The 17,119-nt window shown below is 39.3% G+C and overlaps 1 protein-coding gene and 1 pseudogene across 4 annotated transcripts in view; both read left to right on the top strand.

Moving 5' to 3' along the window:
- The window catches only part of MAN1A1 (mannosidase alpha class 1A member 1), a 162,613-nt gene that overhangs the window by 131,446 nt on the left and 14,048 nt on the right, over positions 1–17,119 (top strand). For all 4 annotated transcript variants that reach the window (XM_008527151.2, XM_008527153.2, XM_008527152.2 and 1 more), the window contains exons 7-9: positions 5,530–5,653; positions 7,629–7,722; positions 14,522–14,637. In XM_008527151.2, the coding sequence (XP_008525373.2) occupies positions 5,530–5,653; positions 7,629–7,722; positions 14,522–14,637 (334 nt within the window). The remainder of the gene's footprint in view (positions 1–5,529; positions 5,654–7,628; positions 7,723–14,521; positions 14,638–17,119) is intronic.
- On the top strand, positions 15,133–16,621 carry LOC103555529 (acidic leucine-rich nuclear phosphoprotein 32 family member B pseudogene; annotated as a pseudogene).

Raw genomic sequence — 17,119 nt, 5'->3', positions numbered from 1 at the left:
TTGTATGAAAATAAGTTGGCTTTAAAAAAGAACTCGATATACCACTAAATTGTTTCTGGTGGCAAAAACATAAAAAATAAGTAAGCTTCAATGTCCATCAGTAGGAGCATGTTTAAGTAAATTAGAATATGTCCATTAATCAGATACTATGCTCTCAACCACAGTGATGATGTACATTGATTGGCATGGGAAATGTCCATGAAAAAAAGTAATGTATATTTAAAATGTGTACAATATGATTTCTTTTTTTTTTTTAAGTACAGTAAAGTAAATGTGCATGTATGCCCACACCTCCTAAAAGCACTGAAATGCTTTCTCATCAGTACTGCTAGCCTTTTTGGCATGGTGCTCCCAAAACCTAATGATAGGATATCCCAATTTGCCCAATAACTGGACAGAAGCTACATTCCACTAATTTGCGGTCTGTCGATAGTGTTAGCAAGGAGATCTTACCCAAAGGACGGCTGGAAAGCAGAAGGTTGGTCTCTTCGGGCCTCAGAAGCAGGTTATTTATGGAATTAGGGAGGGTTTCTCACCATCTGAGACTTTGGAACCCCAGCCTCTCCTCCAATCCTAGATAGTAAAATACAAGGACAGTAGTATTGAGGGTAAGGATAAACTAAAATAATAAGTATTCCATTTCAATTCTATATGAAATAATCACCCATAAGAGGCAGCAAGATATGGCTAATTTTAAAACATTATTTTGACCCTTGGTTAAAAGCTTTGAGTGTGGAAATTCTTTGCAGATTTAACCCACATGCCGCTGTTCAGAAGGAGTAAGCTATGGATTACGAATTAATTCAGTCAAATGGCTACCCTGTGTTAGCCACCTTTCCCTGTGGGAAAGCACTCAGGGAGGTCGTCCTCCCAGTCAAGTTTTCTATGAATGAGCTACAGTAGAATCTTGATGCGTCTTAGAATGCCAGTCCCTGGAATTGTTAGTCCAACTCTTAGTGAGGTCTTAGACTATGGACTTGAAACACTGGCACTGTGCAAACCATTTTAGGAAGGAGACATTTGAAATAAGTAAAGCGGAAATTGCTTAATCTCACAATCAGTTAGTTTTGGGAATACAGTTAAATGAAACAATCATTCACGAACTTTCTAATTATTCTTTCCTAATTTGTGCTAAAATCCGAAAGGAATAATATTGGATTATCTGCTTTGTTGAATTAAATATCCCTGTGTGTCTCTCTATTTGCATACAGAAGTAAGGCTTTACCATAATACATAGAATGTGGGGAATTTTTTTCTTCCAAAACTTATTAACTCCAGAACCCCAAGGCGTAACCTATATTCTGGACTATGAACATGAAGGGAGTTTGTTTACTGATCAGCTAATCAGAAATTATTCAGGCAAGAATCCTCTAGATAAGTCTTTATTGGCTCATTTCCCATTTTGCCTAGAATAGCAAGCAGCAAGGAAGAGTAAACTGAAAGTCATAGCTAATGAAATCTGGTGGTTTTTTAGAATTGTTTCAGTTCTGTAAATTCTTTAGTTGTTGCATTTGATTATACAAAGTAGTCAAATGTATTTGTTAATGATCCAAATTATATCCGAGCAATCACTATAACACATAACTTTCAGTAGCTCGATTTAAGATTATTTTGAAGGGCTATACCATCAATCCAGAATAACCCTGCAGCTGCTTGATTCATTACAAGCTCCAGGAGAAGAGTTAGCAGCTCTCCTGTGGGATTCAAACGTGAGTAGAATAGCATCATTAGTACTGTAGCTCCTTTCTCTGGCACTATTAACCATTCCCAGGAGGGAGAAGGAAAAATATATAATGCACGTTGCTTATTAGAGCTATGAGGTCAGTAAATAATTATACCTTCTTGCTTTTGAGTACAGTAGGACGAGGAAGCATATTATCACTGGTAATAAACTACATTCAAATTATAGTCTCTAAAGCAACAACATAGTATTCCACATTTTCAAAAGAATCATAGCAACTCGATTTTTTTAAAGACATGTTTCTAATTGCGATTGCCAAAATCAGTTATTTTTTGTTGTAAGGTTTTATTTTCAAAGAATTATTTCCTTTGTAGACTACTGAGAATTTACTTTCATTAAAAATTGAAACATATATTAAATAATACTCCAATTTAAAATGGGAGAACTGGGGATTGGAGGGAACAGAAATAAATGAAATGAGAGTGATAGCAAAGTTTGAAGTTCTGTTCTAGGATTCTTTGAACCAAACGCTTGGCAGCTCCCCAAATCATGTTAATTGCCTTTTTGTGTATACATTTCCATATGCTGACTCATCATTTTGACTCAAAATGCAGTCATTATAACAAAATTGGGGATATTTAAATATTCTTCCCTTTCATGCCTGCCTTATGGAACTAATAGTTTCTGAACACAAACTGTTATCTTTAAAATATTTTTCTAAAATATTATTAGTGTTTGTAAAATAAAGTTAAAGAACACTACGACAGCCTTTAAAATACTGTGATAAGGGAGCTGAAGTTAAAGACATTTTCAATCCTCTGCTCCCTCAGATGAGATTTATTCTGACCCCAGAGTTCTAGAAAGCTTAGAGCCTTTGGTATCATGGGAGGCCCTGGGCACCCTAACCCCCAGACCAAGGGAGCTGAGCTCTCTCTGGACTCATTTCCCTTTATCATAAACCGACCATGTTGGTGTCAAGTGCCCACTGTCCATATGTATCATTTTAGAAGTTAGAGTCATACAGATAAATAGACTCCTCAGTGGACTTGTAGAATTTAGAGAAAAAACAGATCTTAGAAGTCATTCTATGAGTGACCAGAACTTAGTTCTGACTCACTGCACATTTGCTGTGCATGTAGGCAGCTGTTTCCCCAACGTGCATGTATTTTAGCAGTTTTGGCCCATAGTGTGTGCCCCGTGTTCTCCCCCCGCCAGTCTCCAGGTCTTTGCAGCTTTGCCCAAGAAAAAGTGAGTGGCCTTATTTAATATCTAGATATAATGATGTCCTCTACGATTTCTTGAAACCCTTCCCTGACTTATATATAAGAGCCAGCACAACTGTTAATCTTATAATTTTACTGAAATAAATGAATTCTTCAGGTTGAAAAGATGGTAACCAAAGCCATTCTTTCCTATAAAATACCATCTATTCTAAACCCAGTATGACTTATACTTTGCTAGTGCTTTGAATGTTCTTGCTCCCTATATAATTAAACAGTGATAGAAAAGAGCACTGTTTGCCTTCTAATATGAATGTGTGCAAAGAAGTAGAAAGAGAGAATATGTATATAACCCTTTTTAAATCTTAATTTTTTTAACGTACTGAATTTTTTTTCGGTATGTCTCTAGTTTTCTCTTGATTAACTACATTAATAGCAGGGAACAAATGCCTGGATACAAAAGCAATTTGAATTTTAGTGCTTTTTAGTGCCACCACACCCTCTAATATCCTGAAATGAAAAGAACCCGTCCCTGAGGATCTGGAAACGGCCGGAGTCCCCAGCATACTGTCCTCTTCCTTCTCCAAGATGAAGTCCTCATTCCTTCTTACCCTGATATTGTGGCTTTGTTTTTAATAGTTTCTCTAGAACATAGAAATTTGTAGTTTTGTTTAATAGGTTTGTTGACTTTGGTCAGTGATGAAATGGTTGGAATAAAAAAAATAATATGTCATGACAACAAATTAATAACCAATTACTGTGTGCATTTGCCATATGTTAAAATTTGAAAGTAGGTGTTCATCCTATTTGGATGATTGAATATTCCTTTAATCTAAGCCAACACCAGGAAAATAAAAACTGACTCACGTTCCCAGAACTTAATAAATATAAGGCATTTTCTACAATAAAGGAATAGGTGATTTTCCAATCTTAGTCTTACTTTTTATTAGATTTACTGTAAATCTATGTTTTGGAACAAAATCTAGATTTTGCTCTTAAAAGAAATGAAGTAAGTGTGAAGGCAGCCTAGAATGTCAAATATCAGGCATCCTCACTAATTTCCTTTTCTTCAGCAGCCCTGCAGCAGAAGCAATGACAGAACTGGAAGGGTTTACTCAGAGTTGTAGATGATATCAGGGGGTAGGAAATCTGGAGGACACCAAGGCAGTATTTAAATAGAATCCAACTTGGAAAGAGAGGAAAATCAAACATCCACAAGCCTCCGAGATCTGGCCTCAACTTCATCTTATGCTTTCTCTCCTGCCACCTTCCGGTCCATCCACTCACCGGTATCCGGAGCCGCCTCCAGTTTCTGGCTAGACCTTCTGCTGTGCACTCTCTCCATGTCCACATTCTCCCTTCCACCATTCTTCCCTCACTAATTCTTAGTCATCCTTCAAGAATCAACTCAGGACCCTTCTTCTTGAAAGAATCTGTTCTGATCCCCGTCGTGTCGGATTGCCTGTCCTGGCTCTAGTTGCTGAGAGAACTCATCACCCATTTTTCCTGACATTTACCATATTCAGTTGGAACTATTTATTCTTTCATTCCACTAGACCCATTACCCTATAATGTCTTTGAGAAAAGCACAATTTATTCGTCATAACCATCCTTGTAACCCAGTGCCATGCATAGTCCCTGGCAAATACGCGTGCAGTAGATGTGCCTCTGAACTAAAACCAAAATGAGGGTTTTTGGCTTTATGCAAGGGAATTTATTGGTCGGGAGACTCATTGACTTTATTCTTCATCTGAATTATCACATACATCTTGATGTTTTATGTGGCTTCCCAGAAATAACTGTACCCAAGAATATGACCATGTCTCAAGAGCCACTTTATGTGTATTTCTGTGTGTGTGTGTGTGTGTGTGAGTGTTTTTAGGAATAACTCTTTTTAAGAAGCATTTCTCCAAGTGGAGCCATGAGGCAATAATTTCTGAAGCTCCTGCCTTTGACCCCTTTCATATTTGAATTACATAGTTTTTGGAAGTTCTTGAGCATAGATTAAATAGGTCATGGAATGAGTGAGTGCCTTAGAAAATATACTTAGAAAATACGTAAAATAGTGTCAAGAGAAACATAAGAAAGGAAGTCTAGTAATTGGATAAAGGGTTTGGAGAGGAGTCGAGCAAGTATATACCTAATGAATCTTTGAAATTTATCTTATATCCAAGAAAGATTTTGTACATAATGTGAATATCTATAACAGTTCGTGGAAACTCAGGTTGAAATTAATTAAAACGTTAAAGGGCTTTGAGTGGGATTTGGGGCATGGTGGGAGTGTTTTGGTCTAATTTGGTTTTATATTCTACTTGGAATGGGTGTGTATCTCTATATGGTCTGGTCTGTACCTTCCAAAATATTTGTCTGTTCATCAACAGCGAGTACAAAGCAACGTCTTTCTGACTTAAGTCAACACTAATTTTCAATTTGGAGATAGGAGTCAAAGCCTGAAATCAGGAGCCAGTCAAAGACCACAGTGCTGGGTATTTAGAAATATCCAGAGTGGACTATTCACTGAGATGCCATTATTCAAAAGCTGTCTCTTTCATTCTGCTATTTAGAGCTGCAAAAAAAACACCCAGAATTAGTCTGACCCATAACTCTTCAATCTCTTCTCTTCTTTAGTGGGATTGGAAGGAACTGGCCCTGGGCCTCAGGAGGCAGCAGTATTTTGGCAGAATTCGGAACTCTGCATTTGGAGTTTATACATTTGAGCCACTTATCAGGAAACCCCGTCTTTGCTGAAAAGGTGAGATTCTCCAAAATGCCTTGCATTGCAAAGCAGTACTTGTGAGAAGCAATTTCCTCTCTGGGGAGATTTAGTAATATTGGATGTGGAAAACAACAACCAAGTGTAATTTGACATGGCTCTTGATGAAGTTTTGTTATATGCACCATTTCATTTAATCAGACTGCAAACCCCTGGTCTCTTCATGGCCCCGTGCTGACTCAGTGTGAAGGAGCCTGGCATACATGTCTGCTTCTCTCTACCTCAAGCAAGTCACTTTAACTCCCTGAATTTTTTTCCTTATCTAAAAATATATAGTGTTGTGTGGACTTTATGAACCAAGTATGTGAAAGACTTTTTTAACTCGAAGTGTTATACAAATGTGAGGTAGCAATTGAATCTATTTCTAATTTTCAAGAAACAAACTCATAGATATTTGGATAAATTCATTCACCCTACCACTCTGCCCTTAGCTTTCACCCCATTTCTCAGCTCCCCTTTACAGCAAAACTCCTTGGAAGAGATATCCTTGTTATCTTCTCTTCTTGTCTCACATTCTCTTGAACACTTTCCAGTCCCACTTTTCTCCCTACCACATCTGTCACGGTTAGCAGTGAGCACCACATTGCCAGATCCAGTGATCATTCTCACCTTTCATCTTCCTTACCCTCTCAGCATCGGATGCACATGGTTACTTCCTTCTCCATGAGACACTCTCTGCGCTTGGCTGCAGGCACACAATACTCCCCTGGTTTGCCCTTCCTCACTGGATGCTCCTTCTCAATCTCTTTTGTTGGATCCTCCTCATGGGCCCAACCTCTAAATACTGGAAAGCCCCAGGACTCAAACCGGGGCCTCTCTTCTTATGCTCCGTCTCTGCTCTGTTTCATCCAGTCTCATGGGTTTACATACTATCTCTATGCTGTGGACTTCAAATTTATAATTCCAGTCCCAACCTGTCCACTGAGCACCAGACTCTATATCCAACTATCTATTCAATGTTTCCACTAAGAGGTCTGCAGGACAACTCCTACTTAAAATGCCTTAGACTCAACCCCCAGACCTGCTTCTACTCCAGTCCTCACTATCTTGGGAAATGGCACCTCAATTTACCCAGTGGCTCAGACAAAAAATCTTGAGGTCATCTTAGTCTTCTTGGTAAACCTCTGGTCCAATCCATCAAAAAATCCTTTGGCTCTATCCTGTACCTCTGCTGTCATTATGGTCCAAGGATCCATCATCTCTGCGGTAGCCACCTGACCACCACACCCTCTCTTGCCCCCAGTCACACCAAACCTGTAAACACACAAGTCTTCAATGGCTTCCCATGACACTCAGAATAAAATAAGCCCTCATGATGGCCTGTGAGGTCTGTGTGTTGTGGGCCCAGGCTTGTTCTCTTTGTTCTCGGACATTCTCCCTTTGCTTCCTCACCTCCAGCCTCAGTAGTCTTATAAACCCATTCTTTCCTCGGGGCGTTTGTACTTGCAGCCCCCTCTGCCCAGGTTGTTCCTCCAGTTTTCTACATGGCTTTCTCCTTTGCTCCTTTAAGTTCCTGCTCAAAGACTCTCCCCTCAGCCTCCCCAGATGACCCTGGCCAACACAGTACAGCCTCACCACCTCACATCACTCTCTGTCCCATTACCCTCTCGTATTTTTTTCATAGCATTTATTACCCCCTGACATGTTATACTTATTTCTTTATTATCTGTCTCATCCCACTATAATGCAAATTCCAAAAGGGTACTGACTTCGTTTATCCACTGATATATCCCTAGTTCCTTGGATGGTGTCTGGCATGTGGTAGATCAGTATGGTTGCATTCACTTACTGCTATCATTTTTGTAAGCTGGTGGCAACCATCTTTGCTCTAATTCTACATCACTGAAATCAACCTTTTTTTTCTAACGTGGAAAAATATAATGAAGAAAGACAGAAGATTGGCACCAAAATTGTTTTTCAGATTTTCACAGTAACCTTTCATTTTCTGTTATAGGTAACGAATATTCGAACAGTACTGAACAACCTGGAAAAACCACAAGGCCTCTATCCTAACTATCTGAATCCCAGTAGTGGACAGTGGGGTCAATGTAAGTCAAAAGATTAGCATTGTTTTAGCTCTTTTTGGTACCCAGTACTGTTCTAGTAACAGAGAGAAGGAGCGCAAAAAAGCACAAATCTTGAGGAATGTTTAGAAAAGGGAAAAGGGGGTGTGGTTCCTTTAATAAACAGGCTTCTGTGGACAGACAGACTGTAAATGTTGCCAGGGATATAGATTGTTTATTATTCATGCATACTGTAAGCACGCTGACATATAAGCGCATTTAAAGCTGTTAACCCCAGAGGGAAGATCTGGTGAGGGTGGGGTGCGGATGTTAGCCTCTAACCAGCTGGTCATGTGGATAGAAGGGAAAATTTTTCCTTTGTGCTAATGGCTTTCAGGGTTTTGCACAGATCATCTTACTTCATAACATTATCTCTTTGCTTGGCTCCAAGATGAGAGAGGAGACTGAATCTATAAGGGTGGGAAATTGCAAGAACAAACAGTACTTTCCCTACTTAATTTTAAGCCAGCAGATAAAGGTTTCTTGCCAGTAGAGTAACCTTTAGAGTAAAAGAAAGTATTATGCCAGAAGCCCTCACTTCAGATCCTTAGGGACTTTGACCAGCCATATAAAGATTCAGAGTCGTTGACAGAAATGGTCTCAAGCTGATTTGGAAAAACAGTGGTAGATTAAGCAGCAACTGAGAGCAAATGAAGAATACTAAGTGAGATGCCTTGCTGTGCTGAGAGTATTAGCGATCCCTTAAAATTCTACTCTAATTTGAGTTTTTTCTTTACATTTAAAAAAATTTTAGATGATTATGCCTCACTGTTACTTTAGAGGGACTTTTCTTAAAGAATAATTTAGTAGAAAAAAATATGCTAAAATCTATGTCTGTGCGTTAGTAATGGCTATGGAAGGCCTAGCTCTTGAGACAGTAAGACCGTAATAAAGGGTGCCGCTTAGGCTAAGTGTGGTCTGCAGATCACCAGACATCCCTGAGACCTTTCATGGGATCTACAAGGTCAAAGCTATTTTTGTAATAATATCAAAACCTCCTCCCTTTTTCACTGTGTTGACGTTTGCACTTATGTTGCAAAAGCAGTAGTGGGTAAAACTGCTGAAGCCATAGAGAGAACCACAGTGGAGGCCCCAGATAGTACTAATGTTGTATTCTTCCCTGCAGATAACAACAACAAATAAAAAGATGTCTGTTTCACTTATGAATGTTCTTAAGGAAGCAAAATATATATATATTGATTCTGGTAAATCTCAACCATTGAGTACACATCTTTGTAATATTCTGTATGATTAAACGGAAAGAATGCTTAAAGCACTTCTGCTGCATAATGAAAAATAGTGGTTGCCTCAAAGACAAGCTCTTGTGTCATCGTTTGAGCTGTAAGCTGAACTAGCCACTTATTGCTTCATGGGTCACCATTTTTACTTGGAAGAACAACCAAAGACAAACTGGTTATTCAGGCTTGCATAATTGGTAGACATGGTCACATAAATGTGCCTGTCACTTCAAAGAAAACTGACAGTATCTGTGCCAATGATAAGATTTGAGCTTCTTAAAAAAAATTAGAACTTTGGAAAACGTGTATATGCCGCCATGAACTGATTGCCTTTAACCAACACTTTAAGACGTTTTGGCTGAGATTGGTGATAATGTTAACAAATGTGGGGTTTTGGATACTGTATAATGAAATGTGTCAACAGCTGGAAGAGCTGCATAATTTAGTGAACCAATATTTTCCAAATGACCAGTGCATGCTGTTACAAAACCATATGTGAGAAAAAGACCCATTCAAAGTGCCAGGTAGCCCAATGGATTTTCATGTAACGGTACAAAAGTTCATTGATGTGGTTTCTAATTACACATTGCAACTAACTGTTAAAAAACTTTAACCTTTAGAAAACCACTTGTCAAGTTTTGTAGTACCAAAGAAAAATATTCACAATTATCTGAAAGGACTATTAAAATACCCTCTCCTTTTCCAGCTATAAATGTGTGAGGCTGAATTTTCTTCATGTGTTTCAGCCAGAAAAACGTATACTAAAAGATTGAATGTAGAGCAGATGTGAAAATCCAGTTGTCTCCTAGTACAGTAACATTAAAATGTAAAATAGTGTCAGTCTTCTCGCTAAATGTTGTTGTTTCATAAAATACAAAGTATTCTTATGAAAAAAACTGTATGTTAACATAATGGGTATATTGTTATTTTAAACAAATTAAGAAAATATTTTAAATTCTGTTTTAATTTACAAAATGGTAAATACGGAAAGATATTACATAAACAAGTTCTTCAGGGTGCTGATTCATTTTTAAGAATATAAAGTTGTGCTGAGACTAAAAAGTTTGAGGGCCACTAGAGTATTTGGGATAAAACACAACTCAAGTAGCTTTCTAAGTACAAGATGACTAGATCTGATTCTCTGAAAGGACAAGCATTTTTAGAGTTCTCCTCCTCACAAAAGATTTCAAAAGTTGAAGAAAAGTCTCTATTGTTTACTGTTTTCTTCCTGTGATTTGGGATTTAGCAGTCACTATGAAGAGGGATAAAAGGAGTCAGTTGTGCTGGAACAGCCCAGCTTCACCTTCTGGGTCACCATATCCCATGCATTTGGCCATGTTTCTTGGTACAAAGAGACCTTTATCTTTGGATTGCTTATGGCCAATTTCCTGATGGAAAAACAAATAGGGTTGATGAGTCTCCTGTCCCTCCTGCGCCACCCCCATCATATGTTCCAGCGTCAAGGAAGACACACTTATTTTTTCATTCTTTAATCAAGGCCTGCTTGGCCTTATCCAGGTCTTGACTTGTGCTGTTTCCTCAACCTCTTTACAACTCTTCCAGCCCCACCAAGGCCCAGCCCCTCACCATTTCTTCTAGAGGGCTTCTTCTTCAAGACCCTCGTTGGAATTTGTTAGCTCCCGCTCCTCCTCTACTCACCCCCTTTCCTCCCGTATCCCAACACTTGGGTACTTTCCTATCACAATCCATTTCCTAATGATTCATATACATACCCACCTTCCTAGGAATCCAAAACTTTTGAGGGCAGTGACTTTGTCTTAGTCATATTTGTTAACCCAACACGTGGTATCTTGCACCTAGTAAAAGTTTACTTACTTGAATTTAGTGAATACTCATGCACTCTGTGTCCAGTCTCACTATCTTTCTGCCTCTGCTTTTAAAAATGGTTCTATTTGTTCTCTTTGAGCAGTTTGTCCCTGCTGCTCAATTGTGGCTGAGAGGCAGCATCCAGCCCTGCTCGCTGATAATATCTTGTGACTGTAGAGGCCAGATGTGGGGCTCTGTGTCTATAGACAAAACAACTGTCTCCCTTCTTTGATTAACATAACAACATTAAGATAGATATAGTGTTACTAGCATCATTAGGGGATTGCTTTGTGGAGAGAAGTTCAGATGAAGTCTACAAAGTATTAAAAAATGAAGATATTGAGTGTTCGTTTTTGTCTTGATTCTTTTGCTGTTTGTTTTGCTTTTTTCTCTTTCTAAGTATTAGGAATCCTTTTATGGAACCCATTCCTATTGGGAAGAAAAGAATAAATTGCCCCCTTTAGAGAAGAACATTAATATTTCAGTGACTATATATTACCTTTAAGCCATTCAGGAATAAAAATATCATATACATTCTTTCTAGAAGTAGGCAGTCCTTTCCTGCTGATAAAATCAGATATGTTCTCTCCCACATCCACTAAGATATTTACACAGGACTCTGTTGCCAACACAAATAGTCATCCAGACATGAAGGAAGCTTAGTGAGTGATATGCTAAATTATCAAAAAGACTTTCTCTTCTTTCTCCTCTGTGTTCCTTTATTTTGATTCTTTCCCAGTATGAAAATTTTACAGGCAGGAAATAAAAACCAGAAAATTAACCAGCACTTAACCAAAATTAACTAAAACAAATGTATTATTATTTAACCCTTTTTCCTTTTTTAAAAATCACCAAATGCCCAAACTTGCTTCTTCCATCCATTTGAGAATCATAACCCAAGGGGGAAGAAAATGAAGCTGCTTCTGACTGTTGGTTTTCAACTCTCATTGCTTTAACTCTGAAGGACATGTCTGGATCCCTGCCATCGTTTTCTATTACTTCATTTAGTCCTTGTTATTTCGACAGTTACCAGACGGTGACTTGCTTTACCATGCATCACTTGCCTTTGTCTCCTGCAATCATGTTTGTAACAACAGGGCTTGTTATTGATGAGATGGTACTTAGTCTGTTTAGTTTGTAAATGTCAGAGGTTTCTGTAGCGATTCATTTAGGAAACTGTAAAGGTCACTTCAAACACTGCTATTTTAAGAATCAGCCTTCCAATTTTAAAAACACTAATTTTACATTAAATTTAAAACTATAATTCTGGACTTTTTGCAATGAGAAAATAACATATTTAGCTACCTAAAAATATAGCCCTTCTGGCTTGAATAAGTAATCCTTATTAAGACTGACTTAGAATTTTGCTTTGTTCATCAGTTGTTTACTGAGTATCTAGGATGTTCAGGATACTTTCTAGGGGCGGATGTGGACTGGAAAACTTAATAGGTCTGGTCTCTGTCCTGCTGGATCATAATCTCAAGAAGGAGACAGAAAAAAATTCCTCCATTTTATGAAATTGCAAGTATGGTAGACGCATGCTATCAAAAAGCGTGTAACGAGGGAACCCAGTGGGCTGTCAGGGAAGGCTTCTTTGGGGGAAGCAACATTTGATCCCAGATGTGAAGTATGAGTGAGAATCACTAAATGTGGGGGAAAGGAGTCAGGGACTGCACTTCAGGCAGAGAGAGCAATGCCTATAGAATCCGCAGGTGGGAAGGAGCCTGATGGCTTTTTTTTTTTTAAAGATTTTATTTTTTCCTTTTCTCCCCAAAGCCCCCTGGTACATAGTTGTGTATTTTTAGTTGTGGGTCCTTCTAGTTGTGGTATGTGGGACACTGCCTCAGTGTGGCTTAATGAGTGGTGCCATGTCTGCGCCCAGGATTTGAACCAGCGATACCCTGGGCCACTGAAGGGAGCGTGCAAACTTAACCACTCAGCCATGGGGCTGACCCCTGATGGCTATGAGGAAGCAAAAGAAGGGCCAAATAGCAAGAGGGCAGAGAGCAAGTGGAGCAGGCCTGATGATATAGAGATTGAGATCATGCAGGGCCTCCCAGGTCTCCAAAGACCCGGGATTTGAGTCTTCCCCATTGAAGGCTTCAAGGAAGGGGTGATCCGATTCACATGTTCAAAGTACTCTGACATTAATGTGGGGAACAGATTGAAGTGGCACTGCCATTATAACTTTCTGTGATGACGGAAATGTGCTTTCTCTTCCTGGTCAGTACAGTAGCCAAGGACCACATGTAGCTGTTGAGCACTAGTATGTCTGGGGAACTGAATTTCTTAATTTTATTTTAATTAATTTATATTTAAATTGCCACATGCTATCAGAGTGCAGGAGACCAAATAATTGGCCATTGCAGACTAGAAGGCAGGAGATAGGGGTAGCTTGGGCCAGGATCGTATTGGTGAGGATGGGGAGGGGTGGATGCATTCAAGAGATCCTTAGGAAGTAAAAGCAGTAGCTGGGTAATTCACTGGATGTGAGAGTGAGAGAGAAGAAGTCAAGAGTGATTACCTGATGTCTCACTTGTGCAGTTGAGAGGATGGTGGTACCACTTGGTGAGACAGGGACCAGAGCCAAAGATAAAGTTGAGGAGGAAGAGACAATTCACTTTTAACCTGTTCACTTTTAGGTCTCCACGTAGCCCTCCAAGTGGAGGTGTTGGGTAGGTGTCAGGAGAAAATTGTCTTGATAGCTGTATAAATACAGACTGACTTTTGCATAACTAAGTCAACAAATAAAGGTTTGATTTTTTTTAAATAGACATAAAATTGGGTTTTTAGTTATGAAACTTCAAATGCAATTTTTCAAAGTAAGGGTATCTTATGAATGTTTAAGTTCTCTATGAGTTCTAGGAAGGATATTTCAAATAGATTATGAATCTGTTTTTGTAGGTAAATGTGCTTGAAAAATAAAAGGATGAATTCAAGCAGTGGGCGGAAGAATACATATAGTGTTTCACGGGGGAGAGCAAGCAGATCCACGTGCGAGACCCTGTGTGGGCTGTAGAGTCAGATGGCATTTCCAGTGCTGTCATCTCATTTAGCCTCTCTAAGCCTCAGTTTTCACACTTTTCATGAGAATATGTACCCTACAAGTTGCAAGATTGTAGGTAATATTTAAAAACTGGCAATGGAGGAAGATTGTAGAAATGGAGTATTAGGAAGAAAAACTTCTGCTCTATCCTTCATACTGCCTCTCCTCAAAGGATTTTGATCCTTCGGATTGATAACACTAAATAACTTACCAAATAGTAATAATAACAATAGTAAGCCACAAGAAGCTGGGGAGCTTCTTGTTTTGTTGCAAACCCCCTTTTTTTAAGATTTGCTAATAGTCGTAGCTTTGACATAGTTTATATTATTGAGAGCTAAAGCAATTAAAAATTTATTTGAATATATACCATGAAACATTTTAATTTGGTATTTTTGCTAGAGAACCAGATTTTTGGAATTAGGGGTGATTATGTATTTTTTATCTTCATGTTTACAAAACTACCGTGGCAGTTATTTAGAGTATATCACATGAGTTAACAGCACATCTGCTCGTTTCAGAATATCTTTCTGAAAACAAGAGATTTGTTGGCATTTAAATGTAACGTGAGTTGCATTCGATGTGGGGTTGTGCATCCCTGTTGCTAATGTGATTTTGCTGCATTATCTGAATTAAAGGCTGAATCACTCTCAAATTCATTTCCCTCCCTTTGCAGATCATGTCTCAGTTGGAGGACTTGGAGACAGCTTTTATGAATATTTGCTAAAGTCATGGTTAATGTCTGGCAAGAAAGATCTAGAAGCTAAGAAGATGTATTTTGAGGCTGTTCAGGTAAACCCAGTATTTAAATCATCTTTGCCGCTCAACTCTAACCTATAACTTGCATATTAATCAAGCTTTAATGAAAAAATGGAATACTCCATGAGTGGGTTCCAAAATATTTCCACTTGGGTAGAGTTCAAAGCTGTTAGTATAATTATAATAGTAATGATCAGACCGGATGTATTTAGTTCTAAGGGCAGTTAAACATTTTTTACATGGTTCAAACCTCAGTGAAGATTCACATATCTGAAAAAGGGATGTTTTTCTTCAGTAAGTATGAGTTCCCTGCTTAGAAGCACAATTAAAATTGCGGGGGAAGAAAATCCTGAATTTGTATTCTGAAAATTGACTAAGTTAAAATTGCCCAAGATTGGCGGGGCCGAGTGGAGCCGAGCAGCCGGCTGCGCCGCGTCGCCGATTTAAGCGCAGTGCGGGGCCGCGGCCGGGGGTGGCGGTAGTGAGGCGAGCGCCGCGCTCCGGCCCCCTTTCCCTCCCACGCCGCGCAGGCCGGACAGCCTCTGCCCCGCTCCGCCCCCGCCGCGGAAAGTTAAGTCTGAAGAGTGGGGAAGACGGGAACATGGACATGAAGAGGAGGATCCACCTGGAGCTGCGGAACCGAACCCCGGCCGCGGTTCGAGAACTTGTCCTGGACAATTGCAAATCAAACGATGGGAAAATTGAGGGCTTAACAGCTGAATTTGTGAAAGAGTTCCTCAGTCTAATAAATGTAGGCTTGATTTTCAGTTTCAAATCTCCCCAAACTACCTAAATTGAAAAAGCTTGAGCTCAGTGACAATAGAATCTTTGGAGGTCTGGACGTGTTAGCAGAAAAACTTCCAAATCTCACACATCTAAACTTAAGTGGAAATAAACTGAGAGGCATCGGCACCTTGGAACCTCTGAAAAAGTTGGACTGTCTGAAAAGCCTGGATCTGTTTAACGGTGAGGTTACGAACCTGAATGACTACCGAGAGAGTGTCTTCAAGCTCCTGCCCCAGCTGACCTACCTGGATGGCTATGACCGAGAGGATCTGGAAGCCCCCGACTCGGATGCCGAGGTGGACGGTGTGGACGAAGAAGAGGAGGACGAAGAGGATGAGGATGGTGAGGAGGAAGAGTTTGGACATGATGGAGAAGTTGATGAAGATGAAGAGGATGAGGATGAGGATGAAGAGGAGGAAGAAAGCGGGAAAGGTGAAAAGAGGAAGAGAGAAACAGATGATGAAGGAGAAGATGATTAAGACCCCAAATAACCTGCAGAAAAGAGAACTGTTCAGTATGGGTTGGACTGCTCATGGATTTGGTAGCTGTTTAATAATAATTTTAAAAAGGTAGCTGTGATACAAACCCCAGGACACCCACCCACCCAAAGAGCCAAAGAATAGTTCCTGTGACATTCCGCCTCCCTCTGTTTAGTCCCTCTTGGAAATCCACCACCAAGATTGAGGACTTCACCCCAACAAAATTATAAGCGTTGTTAGGTTTTCGTGTCAGACTCTTGCTGTGGCATGGATAGCTGTGATTGGCGAGTCAGCCGTCTGTGGCTACCAGTTACACCGAGATTGTAACAGCATTTTTACTTTCTGTACAACAAAGAAGCTTTGTAAATAAAATCTTAACATTTTGGGTCTGTTTTTTCATGCTTTTCTTTTTAATGAAATTTTTTTACATTAGGACCTTTTATGTGACAACTGCCAAAAAAATATTTTTTAAGATTTTTTTATTTTTTCCTTTTTCTCCCCAAAGCCCCCCGGTACATAGTTGTATATTCTTCGTTGTGGGTCCTTCTAACTGTGGCATGTGAGACGCTGCCTCAGCGTGGTTTGATGAGCAGTGTCATGTCCGCGCCCAGGATTCAAACCAACGAAACACTGGGCCGCCTGCAGCGGAGTGTGCGAACTTAACCGCTCGGCCACGGGGCCAGCCCCCCAAAAAAATATTTTTAAGAATTTAAGTGAAATAAACATGTTCCTCTTTGGTTAAAAAAAAAAAATTGCCCAAGATTACAGACAATCCCAGTCTACCTCCATTTGAAGTAAACTTATCTCCAGAGATATGTGGACAGTACTCTAAGGAAATTCACCTATAAAATTCTGAACTAACTGAACTAATATTTAAGGTAAGATTATTAATAGTTTTAAAAGACCCTTTATAATGGAAGAAGAATGAGAAGGAGCAAAAATTTGTTGAATTGCCTGCTGTGTACTAAGCAGTGTGTTAGTAGATACTTTAAAGAAAGTGTTTGTTTCCTCACAATAGTTTATGTATTATTCACCCAGTTTTACAGATAAGGGAACTAAACCTCAGAGACGGTGAGTGCGCAACCAAAATTCCAACTAAAATTTGTGTTAACACCTGTCCCTTTTTACCTCACCCCTATGGATTTATTTGTGAATAAGAATTTCCATATTACATTTAAATGTTTCTTTCTAGGCATTAAGTTAATAAGAAAAGTTAGAAACTACTTAGCAAAGTCTACAGAAGGTAGTCA

Source organism: Equus przewalskii, chromosome 9 (assembly GCF_037783145.1).
Source record: "Equus przewalskii isolate Varuska chromosome 9, EquPr2, whole genome shotgun sequence".
Classification (NCBI taxonomy): Eukaryota; Metazoa; Chordata; class Mammalia; order Perissodactyla; family Equidae; genus Equus; species Equus przewalskii.
The sequence above is the reverse complement of the archived record's forward strand: the minus strand, read 5'-3'. Positions and strand labels throughout refer to the sequence as shown.